General features: G+C 48.0%; 1 protein-coding gene across 1 annotated transcript; it reads right to left on the bottom strand.

Annotated features, from left to right (window-relative positions):
* Positions 1–486: 486 nt before the first annotated feature.
* On the bottom strand, positions 487–20,657 carry usp21 (ubiquitin specific peptidase 21). Its single transcript, XM_064956117.1, has 11 exons — positions 20,496–20,657; positions 15,548–15,595; positions 8,784–8,901; positions 8,591–8,711; positions 7,838–7,957; positions 6,746–6,810; positions 6,447–6,634; positions 3,708–3,786; positions 3,507–3,614; positions 2,352–2,472; positions 487–1,297 (listed from the first exon to the last, which is right to left on the bottom strand). Exons 1-11 carry the CDS (start codon positions 20,655–20,657, stop codon positions 1,225–1,227), a joined length of 1,203 nt encoding a protein of 400 aa, XP_064812189.1. The 3' UTR covers positions 487–1,224.
* Between the last annotated feature and the right edge of the window lie 365 nt (positions 20,658–21,022).

Raw genomic sequence — 21,022 nt, 5'->3', positions numbered from 1 at the left:
TAACCCGGACGACACTGGGCCAATTGTGCGCCACCCCATGGGCCTCCCGGTCGCAGCCGGCTGCGACAGAGCCTGGACTCGAACCAGGATCTCTGGTGGCACAGCTAGGGAGGCTCATGTAGTGTTGTGTTGTCTCTCTTGTCATGATGTGTGTTTTTATATTTTTAATCCCAGGCCCCCCGTCCCCGCAGGAGGCCTTTTGCCTTTTGGTAGGCTGTCATTGTAAATAAGAATTTGTTCTTAAATGACTTGCCTAATTAAATTAAAAATATAAAGTCCAGTGCGCTATCAACTGTGCCCCAAAAGCTCAAGTGGCAGAGTCGATATCGGTGCTTATAAACCCAGGGTACACTACTTTCGGTCCAACCTGAAGTCCCAGCCCAATTTGGCTTGTCACGCACTAGCAGCATAGAAATAGATCTATCTTTAGAAGTGTCTGCAGATCTGTTAATAAATTAACTTGGAAAGAAATACTTAGTGAAAATATAACGTCATACCAACTCACCAGTTTTATTTACTTTTGCACTTGACAAGAAAAAGCGAAACAAAACATTTTAATCAAATGAATTAAGTTAAATAAGAAAGGAAAAAACAAACAAGGGATTATGTAAAGAAATGATCATTTAAATAATTGTTAATTTAGAAAAAATGTCATAAGTTGCTCAAACACCCCTTTGATAAACAGTCCTAGTTTTATAAAAATAAAAAGCGACTTTCTACTCAGCGTAAATGAATGTTTCTACAAGGACAGACATCGTCTATTATAACACAGAATATTCTGAAGGCTTCTCTGTAAAGCGGTCTGTCCGATAGTTGGTTAAGTTGGTGTGTAGCACAAGTTAATAGTGTCCGATAACATGTTTGTTGACATGTTTCCTCATGGTTGTGTGTCCAGTGATAACTGTCTGTTTGAACTGAAGGTCCACACACACACACACACACTCCTAGCTGAGCTGGAACACTGGTCTTCTCTTTCTCCTCTCCTCACCCAAGCCGTCTATTCCATTCTTCTGTCTTTCTATCCCTTGTGCTGTCTTTGTCCCAGACTCACTCAAACCTCAAGTAGTCCAACATCAGACCAGTTGGTTGAGATGCTGGTTGCTTGGTTACAATAGCGCTACATCACAGCTGTTTGTAATATTCCATTTGTAGTAACAGCTGTAGCGATTAGCTGCTGAATGCTATGCTTGCAGTTACAGCTGTAGTGATTGGCTGCCCGATGGTTCACTTCCTGCGTTGGTAGAAGAGGATGTAGGCCTGAGCAGACTGCAGTTGGTTCTCTGATATAGGAGTCACACTGAACGGGACAGAGAGAGAGACACAGAGAGAGAGAGAGAGAGCAAAAGAGAGGGAGAGCGAGACAGAGAGAGACAGAGACACAGAGAGAGAGACACAGAGAGAGAGACACAGAGAGAGAGACACAGAGAGAGACACAGAGAGAGAGACACAGAGAGAGAGACACAGAGAGAGAGACACAGAGAGAGAGACACAGAGAGAGAGACAGAGACACAGAGAGAGAGACAGAGAGAGAGACAGAGACAGAGAGAGAGACACAGAGAGAGAGACACAGAGAGAGAGACACAGAGAGAGAGACACAGAGAGAGAGACACAGAGAGAGAGACACAGAGAGAGATTAACAAGAAACCATCAATGTATTGGATATGCATTCGAAGCGGTTTGCTACAATGTTAAAACCACCAAACGTGATGTAGCATGCCATGTAGCATGTGTGTATTGTTTAATTTGACCTTTATTTAACCAGGCAAGTCAGTTAAGAACAACTTCTTATTTTCAATGATGACCTAGGAACAGTGGGTTAACTGCCTGTTCAGGGGCAGAACGACACATTTTTACCTTGTCAGCTCGGGGGATTCGATCTAGCAACCTTTACTAGTCCAACGCTCTAACCACTAGGCCACCTGCCGCCTCTACACTCTAACCACTAGGCCACCTGCCGCCTCTACACTCTAACCACTAGGCTACCTGCCGCCTCTACACTCTAACCACTAGGCCACCTGCCGCCTCTACACTCTAACCACTAGGCTACCTGCCGCCTCTACACTCTAACCACTAGGCCACCTGCCGCCTCTACACTCTAACCACTAGGCCACCTGCCGCCTCTACACTCTAACCACTAGGCCACCTGCCGCCTCTACACTCTAACCACTAGGCCACCTGCCGCCTCTACACTCTAACCACTAGGCCACCTGCCTCCTCTACACTCTAACCACTAGGCTACCTGCCACCTCTACACTCTAACCACTAGGCTACCTGCCGCCTCTACACTCTAACCACTAGGCCACCTGCCTCCCCAGAAAGGGTGTGAGAGCCTGAGTCTGTGTGTCACTGACCAGGAGTCGTTGTAACAGCACCATCCCGATCCGTCGTTCTCCAGGCAACAGGCGGTGTAGTGGCCCATGTTGACTGTCCCACTGTGGTTACACACTGCATACAGATCATACAACACGGGACCTGGGGAGAGAGAGAGAGACGGGAGGGTCATCACCCCGCTTATGGATACATGACTACTACACAAATACAAAAAGGCTAAAGGAGAGAATAAGATCAGAGAAAAGGGAGAAAGGTAATGGGAAATATAAAGATAGCAGGGGAGGAGGAGGGAGCGATAGAAAGAAAGAGAGACGCTGGGTTCAAGCCCAGGCCGCGACAGGGAAGTCCATGGGGCAACGCACAATTGGCCGGGTTCGGGAGGGTTTGGCCGGTCGCGCTCTAGCGACTCCTGTGGCGGGCCAGGCGCAGTGCACGCTAGTCAGGTTGCCAGGTGCACGGTGTTTCCTCCGACACATTGGTGCGGCTGGCTTCCGGATTGGATGCGCGCTGTGTTCAGAAGCAGTGTGGCTTGGTTGGGTTGTGTTTCGGAGGACGCGTGACTTTCGACCTTCGTCTCTCCCGAGCCGTACGGGAGTTGTAGCGATGGGACAAGATCGTAGCTACTAAAACATTTACTAAACATTTGGAACCACTACGTTGAGGAGAAAAAAGAGTGTAAAAAATAAAACACTTTTTTATAAAAAGAAAGAAGAGAAGAGAGATGCAGTATAAAGAAAGATGTGCAGAGTATTATCTCCATGGCAGACTGACCAGGGGAATTTTGATGCCACCTGTTTAAACCACTTCAATATCAGTGTAGACGAAGAGGAGACAGGTTAAAGATGGGTGCCATTCAGAGGGTGAAGGGGCAAGACAAACGACGATTGAAGTGCCTTTGAACGGGGTCTAGGTGCCAGGAGTGTCAAGAACTGCAATGCTGCTGGGGTTTTCCAACGCTCAGTTTCCCATGTGTATCAAGAATGGTCCACCAGCCAACTGTGGGAAGCATTGGCGTCAACATGGGCCAGCATTCCTGAGGAACGCTTTCAACACCTTGTAGCGTTCATCCCCCACTGAATTGGGGCTGTTCTGAGCGCAAAATGTTCCTAATGTTTTGTATGAGAGACAGGGAGGGAGAGACAGAGAGAGCGAGAGAGGAGAGAGAGAGAGATTACCACAGTCGACCGGTCCGTAGGGCCCCATATCCAGGCTGGTCAGAGGGAAGGAGACACACACTGTACTCCTACACACCATATACCGCGACATGGCAAACCGGTTCAGATCTAATACACTGTTAAGGTCTTCGACATCAACCATTACTGCAAGTGGGGTAGGTAGATGAGGAAGTGTTGCTAAGTTAGCGTTACTAAGGATACGCATGACGATGACCTGTGGGAATCGCTGGATGGTCAGCCTCTTGGTGCTCTCTGTCCGTCTGTTACACCTCTCGCACATCTGCAACACACACACACACACACACACACACACACACACACACACGTTTGAAATACACACTGAATGGAAGAACAATGTGTGTTGATATTCTCCATCCATGAAAACTGTCTTTCTCAATGGTTTTTTACTCTCCGAGAAAAACGATCAGACCTCATGTTCAAATACTTTGAGTGTTTGAGTCTGCCTGGAGTGCCAATGGGGCCCTAACCTAATGGCGGGGTTTGAAGTTTTTGGGACCTTTCTATTGGTTTATTCATAAGCCTGGCCAGCTCTAACAGGCATAAAGATAAAGTATTTGAAATTAACTATCAAGGTGTGAACAAGTGTCTTCCGTAAGTACATGGAGTAGCCAGCCAGGGAGTTCAACGCTGGGGAGGCCCAGAGGCCCCCTGACGTTTCAATTTGTTGCAGGAGCAGCTCTATGTCGCTGTCCTCTGGAACATTCTAATGCCTTGATTCCAACCCGAAATACACAGATAAATTATTGAATATTTGAACGACTTTTACCTCCCAGATTGGTCAAAATAAGTAAGGTATTCAACAGAAAGATATGGCTTTGCAATTAGAATGACTGAAAATGTATGAATTCACACTGTACTCCTACACACCATATACCGCAACATGGCAAACCGGTTCAGATCTTATACACTGTTGTCTTCGACGTCAACCATTACTGCAAGTGAGGTAGGTAGAGGATTGTTCTGGCTATCGTCTCATGGGTGGGCAAGTCCAGTCCTCGGGGGGCTTTTTGTCCATCCCTAACAAACACAGCTTTGAATTGCCCACCCTTTACTAGCTTATAGGATCAGGTCTGTTTTCTATGGAAATGTTTTTAAACATTTAAACCTGTCTTCTCTTGAGATTAAAGGCATATTCACAGTTTAACTGCAAGTTGTTTTTCAAAGTGTGTATTATATTGGTTCTGCTGATTTGAACGCTTAGAGTAAGGAAAGAAATGTTTAATTTTGTAATTTGGGTGAACTATTCCTTTAACAGTTAGGCCTGTGAATGGATCACCGTGGGTGGGATTGTCAGGACACCCACAGTGATTGATTGACAGGTCTGAAACCCTACCAACTCTGTGACTCAAACATCCTGCCCCCTCTCCCGACAGGGAAGGCAGTAGATTAGTAATTTAGTCAGAAAAACTAGTCTACCCTTTGAATTTAATTTGTGGCAAAAAAAAGTAAATATAGTCTCCTCTTTCACTTCAGCTTATTGTAGCGAAAACAGAAAAAGTTTGTGTTCTGTTATATTTACATGGATTCCCTGTTGAAGAAAAAAAATACAGAATTGCAGGAAAATTGTTTGTTTTTTAAATGCAAAAATGTTGTTCACTCCGTTTTATTCAAAGTGAGACAGGCCTCTGCTACACACAAAGCAGCAGTTGACTCCTTCATGGTGGACACAGTAGGCCAATATCCATATCTTTAATATTACTATAAGTATCATGACATTAGCTTATCTATCCTTTCATCGGTTTTTCTTATTTCATATTTTTTGGGACCAGAATGAGGCTCTCTGTCCACTACCTATTGTTCCTGACTATTCAACATCTTCAAAATGTTTTCGAAATGTATCTGCAGATAAACGCTAAAAAAGTCGTAAGCCTATCAGTATGCAAATTAAGGAGCCAATTGAACTGCTCTCACACCGATGCGATTCGGTTCAGTTTGACCTAAAAGATCCGTTCAAAGATAGTCTTTGTTCGAGAGGTGTCCGGCTGGATGTCATCTCTCAGAGCAGATGCTTCAGGGTCTCTATGCTGCTGATAGGTCACCAGAGCAGATGCTCCCACGGCTACCGGTGGGGGACGTCCCAGTCACGGCTACCGGTGGGGGACGTCCCAGACACGGCTACCGGCGGGGGACGTCCCAGACACGGCTACCGGTGGGGGACGTCCCAGGCACGGCTACCGGTGGGGGACGTCCCAGACACGGCTACCGGTGGGGGACGTCCCAGACACGGCTACCGGTGGGGGACGTCCCAGACACGGCTACCGGTGGGGGACGTCCCAGACACGGCTACCGGTGGGGGACGTCCCAGGCACGGCTACCGGTGGGGGACGTCCCAGGCACGGCTACCGGTGGGGGACGTCCCAGACACGGCTACCGGTGGGGGACGTCCCAGACACGGCTACCGGTGGGGGACGTCCCAGACACGGCTACCGGTGGGGGACGTCCCAGACACGGCTACCGGTGGGGGACGTCCCAGGCACGGCTACCGGTGGGGGACGTCCCAGACACGGCTACCGGCGGGGGACGTCCCAGGCACGGCTACCGGCGGGGGACGTTCTAAATATCCACTCCCTGAGAGATGACCTATCAGCAGGGGACAGAATAGAGACCCCGAGAGATGACCGCCCCGATAGATGACGTAAACAGCTGGACCCTATTGCTTTGTTCCTGAACAACCCAACTCATCAGGCTACACTGACAAGTCACTTAAGCGGTCACCGGCAGGACTCGATATGACTTGGTTTACTGTCTCGATGAGATACCATGGACATATAACTATGTTGTTGGATTTAGGAATAGCAAAGGGGTTTAGGAGATTGACTTTATTCAGTTGGCCCGAGTTAATGAAGTGGAAAAAGTAGCCGGCTATTATCAGCTGTTTAGTACTTCTGGAAAAGACTGAAAAATACAGTGTTGTCTTACAGGTGCGTTCTCCTCATCCAGCTTCTCTTCCTGTGTGAACAGATCAAGACACTCCCTCAGAGACCCGCCCCCTGCTGCACTCCTCTTCGGGACGGGTAGAGACAGGTCGCAGAAGACGTCGAAGCAGGTGGAGTGGTGAGAACACACAGAGCAGTGGAGAGAACTACGCAGCTGACCTGTAAACAGATCTGAGAGCGAGAGAGAGAGGAATAGATCACGATGACAATAAACTAATCTTAAGAAATAAAAGGTTACAATACTGTGATGTGATCAGCAACTCCAAATCTCTTCATGCTCACCTACGATCTTACTGTCGTCCCTCTCCAGGTGTCTCTTCCACATTGCAGATGCCTGCTCGTCAATCCTGAGAGAGAGTGAGACAGGGAGAGACAGAGTGAAAGAGAGAGAGAGACAGGGAGAGACAGAGTGAAAGAGAGAGAGAGATAGGGAGAGACAGAGTGAAAGAGAGAGAGAGATCGGGAGAGACAGAGTGAAAGAGAGAGAGAGATCGGGAGAGACAGAGTGAAAGAGAGAGAGAGATCGGGAGAGACAGAGTGAAAGAGAGAGACAGAGGGAAAGAGAGAGAGAGTTAGGGAGAGACAGAGTGAAAGAGAGAGAGAGACAGGGAGAGACAGAGTGAAAGAGAGAGAGAGAGATCGGGAGAGACAGAGTGAAAGAGAGAGAGAGATCGGGAGAGACAGAGGGAAAGAGAGAGAGACAGAGGGAAAGAGAGAGAGAGTTAGGGAGAGAGAGTGAAAGAGAGAGAGAGATCGGGAGAGACAGAGGGAAAGACAGAGAGACAGAGGGAAAGAGAGAGAGAGATAGGGAGAGACAGAGGGAAAGAGAGAGAGAGATAGGGAGAGACAGAGTGAAAGAGAGAGAGATAGGGAGAGACAGAGTGAAAGAGAGAGAGAGATAGGGAGAGACAGAGTGAAAGAGAGAGAGAGTTAGGGAGAGACAGAGTGAAAGAGAGAGAGAGAGAGAGAGATAGGGAGAGACAGAGGGAAAGAGAGAGAGAGTTAGGGAGAGACAGAGTGAAAGAGAGAGTTAGGGAGAGACAGAGGGAAAGAGAGAGCGAGATAGGGAGAGACAGAGTGAAAGAGAGAGAGAGATAGGGAGAGACAGAGTGAAAGAGAGAGCGAGATAGGGAGAGACAGAGTGAAAGAGATAGGGAGAGACAGAGTGAAAGAGAGAGCGAGATAGGGAGAGACAGAGTGAAAGAGATAGGGAGAGAGAGTGAAAGAGAGAGCGAGATAGGGAGAGACAGAGTGAAAGAGAGAGAGAGTTAGAAAGAGGGTGGAACGTTTATATTTAAGACAAGAGGTTGAATCTTGCCTCAGTAGGTCATTAGGTGGTCTTTAGTGCATTTGGACCCTTCCATGTCTCTGTACCTGACTGTGGTGCATTTGGGTTCAGGCTCCAGGCTGGTGAGCCGGACGTACGGCCGGCGGTTGATCTCACAGTGAAGCCTGTCCAATAAGAACCTCAGAAACTCCTGAGCATCCTGTTGACTGGAAGGAAGTAGAGATGTTCTCACTGCTTTACAATAGTTTTGCACGTGCACACACACGGCCGGCTCTATTCTTTTGGGAGCCCTAGACGAGATTTGGTCTTTAAAGAGATTTTTGTTTTAAAGTTAATTTCCTTTAATTCTACACATTTTTGACATGGGGCAGAGAGAACATTTAGCAATTTTATAACTAAATACATGCTAATAATTTTGCCATGGGGTGAGGAAATGTCCGTTTTTCAGATAATTTCCTGAGGTTTTACACATTTTGCCATGGTGTGGAGAATTTCTTTTTAAATTCTACAATTTTTTCCATGACTTAAGCCATGTCATTATGATATCTGAGTGAAAATGACCAAATCAAATGGGGTGCCCCCTGAAAGTCAGGCCCCCTGGGCATGTGCCCTTCATGCCCGGGTGATAATTCGGCAATGATTACTACGTTTAGATAGCTGGCCGCTTGACCAACTTACCAATCAATCTAAAGAAAAATGTTAGCTAACATGGGCTAATTGAGTGACTGTCAGTGACTGACGTAAGACATTTTGAAATTGCACCTTGATTTGCTCAAATGTTGAACAGTAAGTTGTGACCAGACTGAACCACTTATGCCCAGGGCCTTGCGCACACCTACCTGTATCCGCTGAAGTAAGGCACCGCGTCTTTGAAGATGCTGTAGAACTTCCCAGGATTCACTTCTGTGTTTTGGTTTTCTTCGTTCACATCCCAGAGACTCAACAGCACCTGGGAGAACGCTGGGTGGGAGAGGTTAGAGGTCAGAGAACCGCTGAGGAAAGGGAGAGAGGAAAGGAAAAGGTTGTATTTACCCTCCATGAGGTGTGGTTCCTCTGTACTGCACATCTCCTGTCTGTAGGCTTTGACCAGACAGTAGTCCCTCAGACCTCTGGTGTGAGATAGACACTGAACCACCGCATTCAGAAAACACTGAGAGAGAGAGATGAAATCATGAGTTTTTACTCACCAGAGTAACACAATGTGGTCAAAGACTTAGTAACATAAAACCTCTTTGTTTTTCAATGTTCACCTAAAATGACATACCCACATCTAACTGCCTGTAGCTCAGGACCCAAATCTAACTGCCTGTAGCTCAGGACCCAAATCTAACTGCCTGTAGCTCAGGACCCACATCTAACTGTCTGTAGCTCAGGACCCAAATCTAACTGCCTGTAGCTCAGGACCCAAATCTAACTGCCTGTAGCTCAGGACCCAAATCTAACTGCCTGTAGCTCAGGACCCACATCTAACTGCCTGTAGCTCAGGACCCAAATCTAACTGCCTGTAGCTCAGGACCCAAATCTAACTGCCTGTAGCTCAGGACCCAAATCTAACTGTCTGTAGCTCAGGACCCAAATCTAACTGCCTGTAGCTCAGGACCCAAATCTAACTGTCTGTAGCTCAGGACCCAAATCTAACTGTCTGTAGCTCAGGACCCAAATCTAACTGCCTGTAGCTCAGGACCCAAATCTAACTGTCTGTAGCTCAGGACCCACATCTAACTGCCTGTAGCTCAGGGCCCAAATCTAACTGCCTGTAGCTCAGGACCCAAATCTAACTGCCTGTAGCTCAGGACCCAAATCTAACTGCCTGTAGCTCAGGACCCAAATCTAACTGCCTGTAGCTCAGGACCCACATCTAACTGCCTGTAGCTCAGGACCCAAATCTAACTGCCTGTAGCTCAGGACCCAAATCTAACTGTCTGTAGCTCAGGACCCAAATCTAACTGCCTGTAGCTCAGGACCCAAGTCTAACTGCCTGTAGCTCAGGACCCAAATCTAACTGCCTGTAGCTCAGGACCCAAATCTAACTGCCTGTAGCTCAGGACCCAAATCTAACTGTCTGTAGCTCAGGACCCAAATCTAACTGCCTGTAGCTCAGGACCCAAATCTAACTGCCTGTAGCTCAGGACCCACATCTAACTGCCTGTAGCTCAGGACCCAAATCTAACTGCCTGTAGCTCAGGACCCAAATCTAACTGCCTGTAGCTCAGGACCCAAATCTAACTGCCTGTAGCTCAGGACCCAAATCTAACTGCCTGTAGCTCAGGACCCACATCTAACTGCCTGTAGCTCAGGACCCAAATCTAACTGCCTGTAGTTCAGGACCCAAATCTAACTGTCTGTAGCTCAGGACCCACATCTAACTGCCAGTAGCTCAGGACCCAAATCTAACTGCCTGTAGCTCAGGACCCAAATCTAACTGTCTGTAGCTCAGGACCCAAATCTAACTGCCTGTAGCTCAGGACCCAAATCTAACTGTCTGTAGCTCAGGACCCAAATCTAACTGCCTGTAGCTCAGGACCCACATCTAACTGCCTGTAGCTCAGGACCCAAATCTAACTGCCTGTAGCTCAGGACCCAAATCTAACTGTCTGTAGCTCAGGACCTGAAGCAAGGATATGTATATTATTGATACCATTTGAAAGGAAACACTGAAGTTTGTGGAAATGTGGGAGATGTAGGAGAATATAATACATTACATCTACTGTAGGCCGTCATTGTAAATAAGAATGTGTCCTTAACTGACTTGCCTAGTTAAATAAAGGTTCAATAAAAAATTGTAAATTTAAAAAGAATCTGGTCAAATATAATAAACATGAGTTTAGAAAAAAATATTCTTCCATCTTTGAAATGCAAGAGAAATGCCAGAATATAATATTGCAGTTTAGGTGCAAGTTAGATTTTGGCCACTAGATGGCAGCAGTGTGTGCACAAAGTTTCAGATTGATCCAGTGAAGCGTTGCAATACTGCACAGTATTTTGTATCAAGTCTGCCCAAATGTGCCGAATTGGTCAATTGATAAATTTTCAAGTACATACAAACATGCTATGGTAATACAACATTTTAGTTTACACACTCCCAGGAATGTCATACATGATGGATCATTAGCTTATACACTAACTTTAACCCATCTAGATGTCTGGGCAGGGTGGGTGTGGAGCCATAGACAGAAGTGGGGTCAAACTGTAGACCCCAGTTCCTACATTTCAATATATCCAATGAACAAACGTATTTTATCAAACTAAACTATGCTACATTTTTATCTCTGGGACCATCAGGATGACAAATCAGAGCAGATTACTGAATGTAAGTACATTATTTACCTTCAGAGGTGAATGTATCAAACCAGTTGCCGCGATTTCTCTTTCCTTTATCTAGGTTTTTACCCCCATAAAAACTGTTGGCAGAAGGAATACTCGGTGTCTTCTACCTCAACAATTTAACTATCCAAATCCACCACATCTCCCAGTTTACGAGATTGTTAACACACAAGCAGGAAAAACATGGGGAAATGCTTGAACAAATGTATCATCTGTAGTTTTGATTTCTGGGTACTACTACTTCTAAAACAGGAGTTACCACCAGCGATATTGTTCCCTACTAGGAATGTGACTCCTTTTACTGACAGTGTAGACACCAACACGGAAACGTCCTGATACCAAGTCTGACACTAAGTGGACCCAGTGTAATGGTACAGGTACGGTTTGTCTCTCTATCCCCTGTAATATGACATGCGAGCCACAATACGTTTCAGGAGACCAGGGTAAAGCATCAGTAACGATCACTGACTGCACCGCCCCGGTGTCTCGTAAGATTTGTATGGGCTTTTGATCAGCTTGTTCTCCAGTTAAGGAAACACAACCGGCAGAGATAAACGGAGCAGAGACAGGATCTTTCTAAGGTCTTCGAAAGCCAAGTCAACAAACAGATTACCGACCATTTCGAATCCCACCATACCTTCTCCGCTATGCAATCTGGTTTCAGAGGTGGTCATGGGTGCACCTCAGCCCTGCTCAAGGTCCTAAACGATATCTTAACCTCCAACGATAAGAAACATTACTGTGCAGCCGTATTTATTGATCTGGCCAAGGCTTTCGACTCTGTCAATCACCACATCCTCATCGGCAGACTCGACAGCCTTGGTTTCTCAAATGATTGCCTCGCCTGGTTCACCAACTACTTCTCTGATAGAATTCAGTGTGTCAAATCAGAGGGTCTGCTGTCCGGACCTCTGGCAGTGTCTATGGGGGTGCCACAGGGTTAAATTCTTGGACCGACACTCTTCTCTGTATGCTGCTGGTGAGTCTCTGATCCAGCTCTACGCAGACGACACCATTCTGTATACTTCTGGCCCTTCTTTGGACACTGTGTTAACAACCCTCCAGGCAAGCTTCAATACCATGGAACTCTCCTTCCATGGCCTCCAATTGCTCTTAAATATAAGTAAAACTAAATGCATGCTGCCTGCACCTGCCCGCCCATCCAACATCACTACTCTGGACGGTTCTGACTTAAAATATGTGGACAACTACAAATACCTAGGTGTCTGGTTAGACTGTAAAGTCTCCTTCCAGACTCACATCAAACAACAAGTTAAATCTAGAATTGGCTTCCAATTTCGCAACAAAGCATCCTTCACTCATGCTGCCAAACATACCCTTGTAAAACTGACCATCCTACTGATCCTCGACTTCGGCGATGTCATTTACAAAATAGCCTCCAACACTCTACTCAGCAAACTGGATGCATTCTATCATAGTGCCATCCGTTTTGTCACCAAAGCCCCATATACTACCCACTACTGCGACCTGTACGCTCTCGTTGGCTGGCCCTCGCCTCATACTCGTCGCCAAACCCACTGGCTCCATGTCATCTACAAGACCCTGCTAGGTAAAGTCTCCCCTTATCTCAGCTCGCCGGTCACCATAGCAGCACCCACCTGTAGCACGCGCTCCAGCAGGTATATCTCTCTGGTCACCCCCAAAACCAATTCTTCCTTTGGCCGCCTCTCCTTCCAGTTCTCTGCCGCCAATGACTGGAACGAACTACAAAAAACTCTAAAACTGGGAACACTTATCTCCCTCACTAGCTTTAAGCACGAGCTGTCAGAGCAGCTCACAGTTTACTGCACCTGTACATAGCCCATCTAAAATTTAGCACAAACAACTACCTCTTCCCCATACTGTATTTATTTATTTAGCTCCTTTGCACCCCATTATTTCTATCTTGACTTTGCACTTTCTTCCACTGCAAATCTACCATTTCAGTGTTTTACTTGCTATATTGTATTTACTTTGCCACCATGGCCTTTTTTTTGCCTTTACCTCCCTTATCTCACCTCATTTGCTCACATCATATATAGACTTGTTTCTACTGTATTATTGACTGTATGTTTGTTTTACTGTGTGGCTCAGTCGGTAGAGCATGGCGCTTGCAACGCCAAGCGTCGTGGGAAGAACGTCGTGGGTTCGATTCCCGCTGGGACCACCCATATGTAAAAAGTAGTGGCCCCAGCCGACTTGTAAGTCGCTTTGGACAAAAGCGTCTGCTAAATGGGATATATTATATTATTATTATTATTTTACTCCATGTGTAACTCTGTTGTATGTGTCAAGCTACTTTGCTTTATCTTGGCCAGGTCGCAGTTGTAAATGAGAACTTGTTCTCAACTGGCCTACCTGGTTAAATAAAAAAACTTTTAAAAACCGGGCAGTCCGCAATCACCCTTTTGGTAAAAACATTAATGGATTTCGTGCGAAGGCTTAAGGTCGGAGGAGAAGCGACCTGAACGAGGCACTGATGATGTAATCGTCTGGCCTTCAAAACGAGGCGCACCAAAGACAGTCTTGTGTGTAAAAGCGGACTCATCTGCCAACACTGCTGCCTGGGCCAATGTCATCACTTTCTGTTCAGTTTCTGTTCAGTTAAATGAACTACAATTCTATCAGGGAGGTTGCTTTTAAAATCCTCCAATAGCATCAACTCCTGAATATCAGCAAAGGTGTTAGCTTTGCTGGCTGAACACCAGCGATTAAATAGATACTATACAGATACTTTTAACTGTATCGTAGTGTAAACTGTCTTCCAGGGAGAGAGCAGCTACTACTTCCTGGGCTTTCCCAGACAATTTACATTGTAACAGGAGCGGCCAAACCTCGAGTGGCCAATGCAGCGGCAACATGCTCAAATGCAGAGAAATAGGAATCAACTTCCGACTCCCGAAACGGCGCAATATTTTGAATCACATCGAAGCGGGTATGATGACGGGCAGGTTGTGGAGCCGCACTGGCGCCAGCGTCTAGTTCCAGTTGTCGGATCCTCATCTTGTCGATTTTCATAATTTATAAATCGAACTTCATCTGTCTCTCTTTATCCTTTTGCTTATGTTCTGCTTCTAACCGGGCCAGCTTCAGCCTAGCGGTCCCATCTGAACGACCCGAAGCAGAAAATAAAGGGTCCTCTGACTTGGCATCGGAAGGTCTACCCGTCTCCTGAAGCCTCCCTCTCCTCATCTTTCAAAGAGAACATTTGGTTTCTCATTAAACCCTCCCTGACTAGCACCAAAAGCTCAGCCGCCTCTCGGGGATAAAGAGTTCATAATGGTCAGCTATAGCGAAAAGGTCTACTTTCCTCAACCCCACCAAACGATCAACAGAGGGCGCTTCAATAAACTTGGAGATGACAGAGGCAGCCATTTTGTACACTGCAGCCTACTGAACACACATAAACTAAACAAATCATCCAAACTCACAACCTACCATCACACCTCAATCACTAACCACAGGTGAGCTCAGAGCAGCAGGGTCAGGTGGGTTTAATTATCCCGGATGAGTCCCCATTGTTACCCGCACCTACAGTCACATATCTCTTTCACTCCACGGGAAGTTAAGTGTAGCAGGGTGTTGCGTTCCCTCCTCCAAGAGGTGTATGTTACAATAAGATATTACAGTTTTTAATGTCCCGTTGGTAGGAGAGTCTTAATCGATGATGATCCAGTTTCTTTTCCAATAATTGAAGTTGGCCAATAATATGGAGAGTAGTTGTGGTTCGCCTACTTCTCTGCAAATTCTTACAAGGACCCCAGCCTTCTCCCCTGTCTTTTCTTCACGTGAATGACGGGGATTTGGGCCTCTGAGAAGCAGTATATCCTTCGCGTCGGACTCATTAAAGAAAAAATATTTGTCCAGTTCGAGGTGAGTAATCACTGTTCTGATATCCAGAAGCTCTTATCGGTCATGAGAGACGGTAGCAGCAAAATTTGGCAAAAAATGAGTTACAAACAACGCGAAAAACAAACAAAACAGCACAGTTGGTTAGGAGCCCGAAAAACGTCAGCCCTCCCCCTCTGGCGCCATTATCAATAAGGGTCAGTGCTAACATAGCCCTACCAGCTTGCTAATGTTAAGGTTAACAGGCCAGTTGGCTAGCAACCTTGCAAGTTTTGTTTGTAACAATACATTTAAGTATTTGCTAATAAGTTGGATGAAAATCTAATTGAAACCAATAGTCATGAGTGCAAAGGATTGTTTAATTTGAAGTTCTACGTTCTTTCTGTTTGAGTTCCCATTACACCTGCCAGATTCTCCATATTACATCATATCTGGCATTCTGATCGGGCTTTAAGTAATAAATGTCAAAGTGAAGTGTAATTTTGCATTGGGACTTTTGATGCGTATACTAATGCAGATTCATGTGTTACATGTGGTTACGTTTATGTTACCTACCCTTGAACCGATTTCCCAAATTTCCCTCACCCTGACACACACATCACACGTCAAACACAAGTACTTACCGTGTTTCCTACGTTACGAAGGCCGACTCTTCCACTCCCAACCTTGAGCTGGTCTTTCTGTGGAGAAGATTCAGACGAAGTCAGAGCTGAGGTGAAAGGGACAGTCAGAGCTGAGGTGAAAGGGACAGTCAGAGCTGAGGTGAAAGGGACAGTCAGAGCTGAGGTGAAAGGGACAGTCAGAGCTGAGGTGAAAGGGGCAGACAGACAGAGCTGAGGTGAAAGGGGCAGACAGACAGAGCTGAGGTGAAAGGGACAGACAGACAGAGCTGAGGTGAAAGGGACAGTCAGACAGAGCTGAGGTGAAAGGGACAGTCAGACAGAGCTGAGGTGAAAGGGACAGTCAGACAGAGCTGAGGTGAAAGGGACAGTCAGACAGAGCTGAGGTGAAGGGACAGTCAGACAGAGCTGAGGTGAAAGGGACAGTCAGACAGAGCTGAGGTGAAAGGGACAGTCAGACAGAGCTGAGGTGAAAGGGACAGTCAGACAGAGCTGAGGTGAAAGGGACAGTCAGACAGAGCTGAGGTGAAAGGGACAGTCAGACAGAGCTGAGGTGAAAGGGACAGTCAGAGCTGAGGTGAAAGGGACAGTCAGAGCTGAGGTGAAAGGGACAGTCAGAGCTGAGGTGAAAGGGACAGTCAGAGCTGAGGTGAAAGGGACAGTCAGAGCTGAGGTGAAAGGGACAGTCAGAGCTGAGGTGAAAGGGACAGTCAGAGCTGAGGTGAAAGGGACAGTCAGAGCTGAGGTGAAAGGGACAGTCAGAGCTGAGGTGAAAGGGACAGTCAGAGCTGAGGTGAAAGGGACAGTCAGACAGAGGTGAAAGGGATAGTCAGACAGAGCTGAGGTGAAAGGGATAGTCAGACAGAGCTGAGGTGAAGGGACAGTCAGAGCTGAGGTGAAGGGACAGACAGAGCTGAGGTGAAAGGGACAGTCAGACAGAGCTGAGGTGAAAGGGACAGTCAGAGCTGAGGTGAAAGGGATAGTCAGACAGAGCTGAGGTGAAGGGACAGTCAGAGCTGAGGTGAAGGGACAGACAGAGCTGAGGTGAGGTGAAAGGGACAGTCAGACAGAGCTGAGGTGAAGGGACAGTCAGAGCTGAGGTGAAGGGACAGTCAGACAGAGCTGAGGTGAAGGGACAGTCAGACAGAGCTGAGGTGAAGGGACAGTCAGAGCTGAGGTGAAGGGACAGTCAGAGCTGAGGTGAAGGGACAGTCAGAGCTGAGGTGAAGGGACAGTCAGAGCTGAGGTGAAGGGACAGTCAGAGCTGAGGTGAAGGGACAGTCAGAGCTGAGGTGAAAGGGACAGTCAGACAGAGCTGAGGTGAAAGGGACAGACAGACAGAGCTGAGGTGAAAGGGACAGACAGAGCTGAGGTGAAGGGACAGTCAGAGCTGAACTGGCATACGGTTGTCGGTCTGTGAGTTGTTACAGGCATCACACCCATGTGTGTCTGTGTACTGGAGTCACCTCGTTAGTCAGGATGCGTTTTACCTGTCCCAGAGAGTCACCTCGTTAGTCAGGATGCGTTTTACCTGTCCCAGAGAGTCACCTCGTTAGTCAGGATGTGTAACATCTGTGCTGTCCCAGAGAGTCACCTCGTTAGTCAGGATGTGTAACATCTGTGCTGTCCCAGAGAGTCACCTCATTAGTCAGGATGCGTTTTACCTGTCCCAGAGAGTCACCTCGTTAGTCAGGATGCGTTTTACCTGTCCCAGAGAGTCACCTCGTTAGTCAGGATGTGTAACATCTGTGCTGTCCCAGAGAGTCACCTCATTAGTCAGGATGTGTAACATCTGTGCTGTCCCAGAGAGTCACCTCGTTAGTCAGGATGTGTAGCATCTGTGCTGTCCCAGAGAGTCACCTCGTTAGTCAGGATGCGTTTTACCTGTCCCAGAGAGTCACCTCATTAGTCAGGATGTGTAGCATCTGTGCTGTCCCAGAGAGTCACCTCGTTAGTCAGGATGTGTAGCATCTGTGCTGTCCCAGAGAGTCACCTCGTTAGTCAGGATGTGTAGCATCTGTGCTGTCCCAGAGAGTCACCTCGTTAGTCAGGATGCGTTTTACCTGTCCCAGAGAGTCACCTCATTAGTCAGGATGTGTAGCATCTGTGCTGTCCCAGAGAGTCACCTCGTTAGTCAGGATGTGTAGCATCTGTGCTGTCCCAGAGAGTCACCTCGTTAGTCAGGATGTGTAGCATCTGTGCTGTCCCAGAGAGTCACCTCGTTAGTCAGGATGTGTAGCATCTGTGCTGTCCCAGAGAGTCACCTCATTAGTCAGGATGTGTAACATCTGTGCTGTCCCAGAGAGTCACCTCATTAGTCAGGATGTGTAACATCTGTGCTGGCCCAGAGAGTCACCTCATTAGTCAGGATGCGTTTTACCTGTCCCAGAGAGTCACCTCATTAGTCAGGATGCGTTTTACCTGTCCCAGAGAGTCACCTCGTTAGTCAGGATGTGTAACATCTGTGCTGTCCCAGAGAGTCACCTCATTAGTCAGGATGTGTAACATCTGTGCTGGCCCAGCTGGATTTTAAGAGCTGCTAACCCTTGTTTATTAGTTGGAAAGGAAATGTTGGTGGGTGTCTTTTAGAACCCCTTCCTAGTGGGAACTCATGGTGGGTGTCTTTTAGAACCCCTTCCTAGTGGGAACTCATGGTGGGTGTCTTTTAGAACCCCTTCCTAGTGGGGATCCATGGTGGGTGTCTTTTAGAACCCCTTCCTAGTGGGAACTCATGGTGGGTGTCTTTTAGAACCCCTTCCTAGTGGGAACTCATGGTGGGTGTCTTTTAGAACCCCTTCCTAGTGGGGATCCATGGTGGGTGTCTTTTAGAACCCCTTCCAAAACCCCAACATTCAGAACTCATTTTGAAAGCCCTTTCTGTTTTGGTTCGATTGTCAAAGTGATTTTCTTTGTTAGTTCTCTTTTCTGTGAGGGACGTCAATTTGAGTGTGTCTTATGGGAACGTGTGTGTGAGCCAGATTAAGCCTGTTTATCTGGTTCGGCTCAGCAGAGGCTACACCGTTTATCCTATTACACACAGGGAACACTGCTGACCGGGTGAGAGACGGTACCAGTGACAGGGTTAGAGACGGTACCAGTGACAGGGTTAGAGACGGTCCCAGTGACAGGGTTAGAGACGGTCCCAGTGACAGGCTTAGAGACGGTACCAGTGACAGGCTTAGAGACGGTCCCTGTGACAGGGTTAGAGACGGTCCCTGTGACAGGGTTAGAGACGGTCCCTGTGACAGGCTTAGAGACGGTACCAGTGACAGGCTTAGAGACGGTACCAGTGACAGGCTTAGAGACGGTACCAGTGACAGGCTTAGAGACGGTACCAGTGACAGGCTTAGAGACGGTACCAGTGACAGGCTTAGAGACGGTCCCTGTGACAGGCTTAGAGACGGTACCAGTGACAGGCTTAGAGACGGTCCCAGTGACAGGCTTAGAGACGGTCCCTGTGACAGGCTTAGGGACGGTCCCTGTGACAGGCTTAGAGACGGTCCCAGTGACAGGCTTAGAGACGGTCCCAGTGACAGGCTTAGAGACGGTACCAGTGACAGGCTTAGAGACGGTACCAGTGACAGGCTTAGAGACGGTACCAGTGACAGGCTTAGAGACGGTCCCTGTGACAGGCTTAGAGACGGTCCCTGTGACAGGCTTAGAGACGGTCCCTGTGACAGGCTTAGAGACGGTCCCTGTGACAGGCTTAGAGACGGTCCCTGTGACAGGCTTAGAGACGGTCCCTGTGACAGGCTTAGAGACGGTACCAGTGGGGCTGCTACGGTCCCTGTGACCGGGTTAGAGACGGTACCAGTGACCGGGTTAGAGACGGTACCAGTGACCGGGTTAGAGACGGTACCAGTGACCGGGTTAGAGACGGTACCAGTGACCGGGTTAGAGACGGTACCAGTGACCGGGTTAGAGACGGTACCAGTGACCGGGTTAGAGACGGTACCAGTGACCGGGTTAGAGACGGTACCAGTGGGGCTGCTAGGGTCCCTGTGACCGGGTTAGAGACGGTACCAGTGGGGCTGCTAGGGTCCCTGTGACCGGGTTAGAGACGGTACCAGTGGGGCTGCTACGGTCCCTGTGACAGGGTGAGAGACGGTCCCTGTGACAGGGTGAGAGACGGTCCCTGTGACAGGGTGAGAGACGGTCCCTGTGACAGGGTGAGAGACGGTCCCTGTGACAGGGTGAGAGACGGTCCCTGTGACAGGGTGAGAGACGGTCCCTGTGACAGGGTGAGAGACGGTCCCTGTGACAGGGTGAGAGAGACGGTCCCTGTGACAGGGTGAGAGACGGTCCCTGTGACAGGGTGAGAGACGGTCCCTGTGACAGGGTGAGAGACGGTCCCTGTGACAGGGTGAGAGACGGTCCCTGTGACAGGGTGAGAGACGGTCCCTGTGACAGGGTGAGAGACGGTCCCTGTGACAGGGTGAGAGACGGTCCCTGTGACAGGGTGAGAGACGGTCCCTGTGACAGGGTTAGAGACGGTCCCTGTGACAGGGTTAGAGACGGTCCCTGTGACAGGCTTAGAGACGGTCCCAGTGACAGGCTTAGAGACGGTCCCTGTGACAGGGTGAGAGACGGTATCAGGCTGCTACGCTACCTGAGAGCTGCTATGATACCTGTGGGGCTGCTACGGTACCTGTGACAGAGTTAGAGACGCTACCCGTGGGGCTGCTACGCTACCCGTGGGGCTGCTACGCTACCCGTGGGGCTGCTACGCTGTGTTCTGTGTTTCTTTACCAACTTAACTCCTAATGCCTGTCAATACAACCACAGGGTGCAGCAGGCTCTTACTCAAAACCAGCATTTGGCTCATCAATGACTCATTAGCTGCTGATTCAACTCAGAACCAGGAATGTAACTGCTGGGCTGGAACTAAAGCCTGCAAACCTCAACAGCAGCCCCATCAGTGATGTGTTTCTATGTACATGTGTATAGTAACACTCACCTCTTTGTGTACAACCAGGAGCAGCCCCATCAGTGATGTGTAGAGGAGAGACTTGGAGATGTCAGCCGTGTTTCTCTGGATCCCGTTCTGAGAGACCAGGGTTCTGCACAGAGCCTGGCAGGTCCCGTCCCCGGTGGCACGCGTTTCTGCCGGCATCGGTACCACAGTCAAAGAGGTCCCCAACTCTACGGCGCAGAAACTAATGAGTTGACTGGTCTCCTGGTCCTGTATCGGCGAGGTTGCTGGTTCAAGTCAACGAGGCCTTTGATGTAGAAAGAAGAAAAGATCCCTCTTAATGAAGGGTTGGTAAACCCTATCACAAACAGGGGTTCCTCTGCCAAGCTAACAATTCTAGGAGAAAGGAACATTTTCCAAATCATGACTGAACATATATATATAACTCCCACTATGACTACCACTATAACTACCACTATACTAATGCTATAACACCCACTATACTAATGCTATAACTACCGCTATAACTACCACTATAACTACCACTATAACTACCACTATACTAA

This window comes from Oncorhynchus masou, chromosome 33 (assembly GCF_036934945.1).
Source record: "Oncorhynchus masou masou isolate Uvic2021 chromosome 33, UVic_Omas_1.1, whole genome shotgun sequence".
Lineage (NCBI taxonomy): Eukaryota > Metazoa > Chordata > Actinopteri > Salmoniformes > Salmonidae > Oncorhynchus > Oncorhynchus masou.
This window is presented reverse-complemented; position numbering and strand designations above follow the sequence as displayed.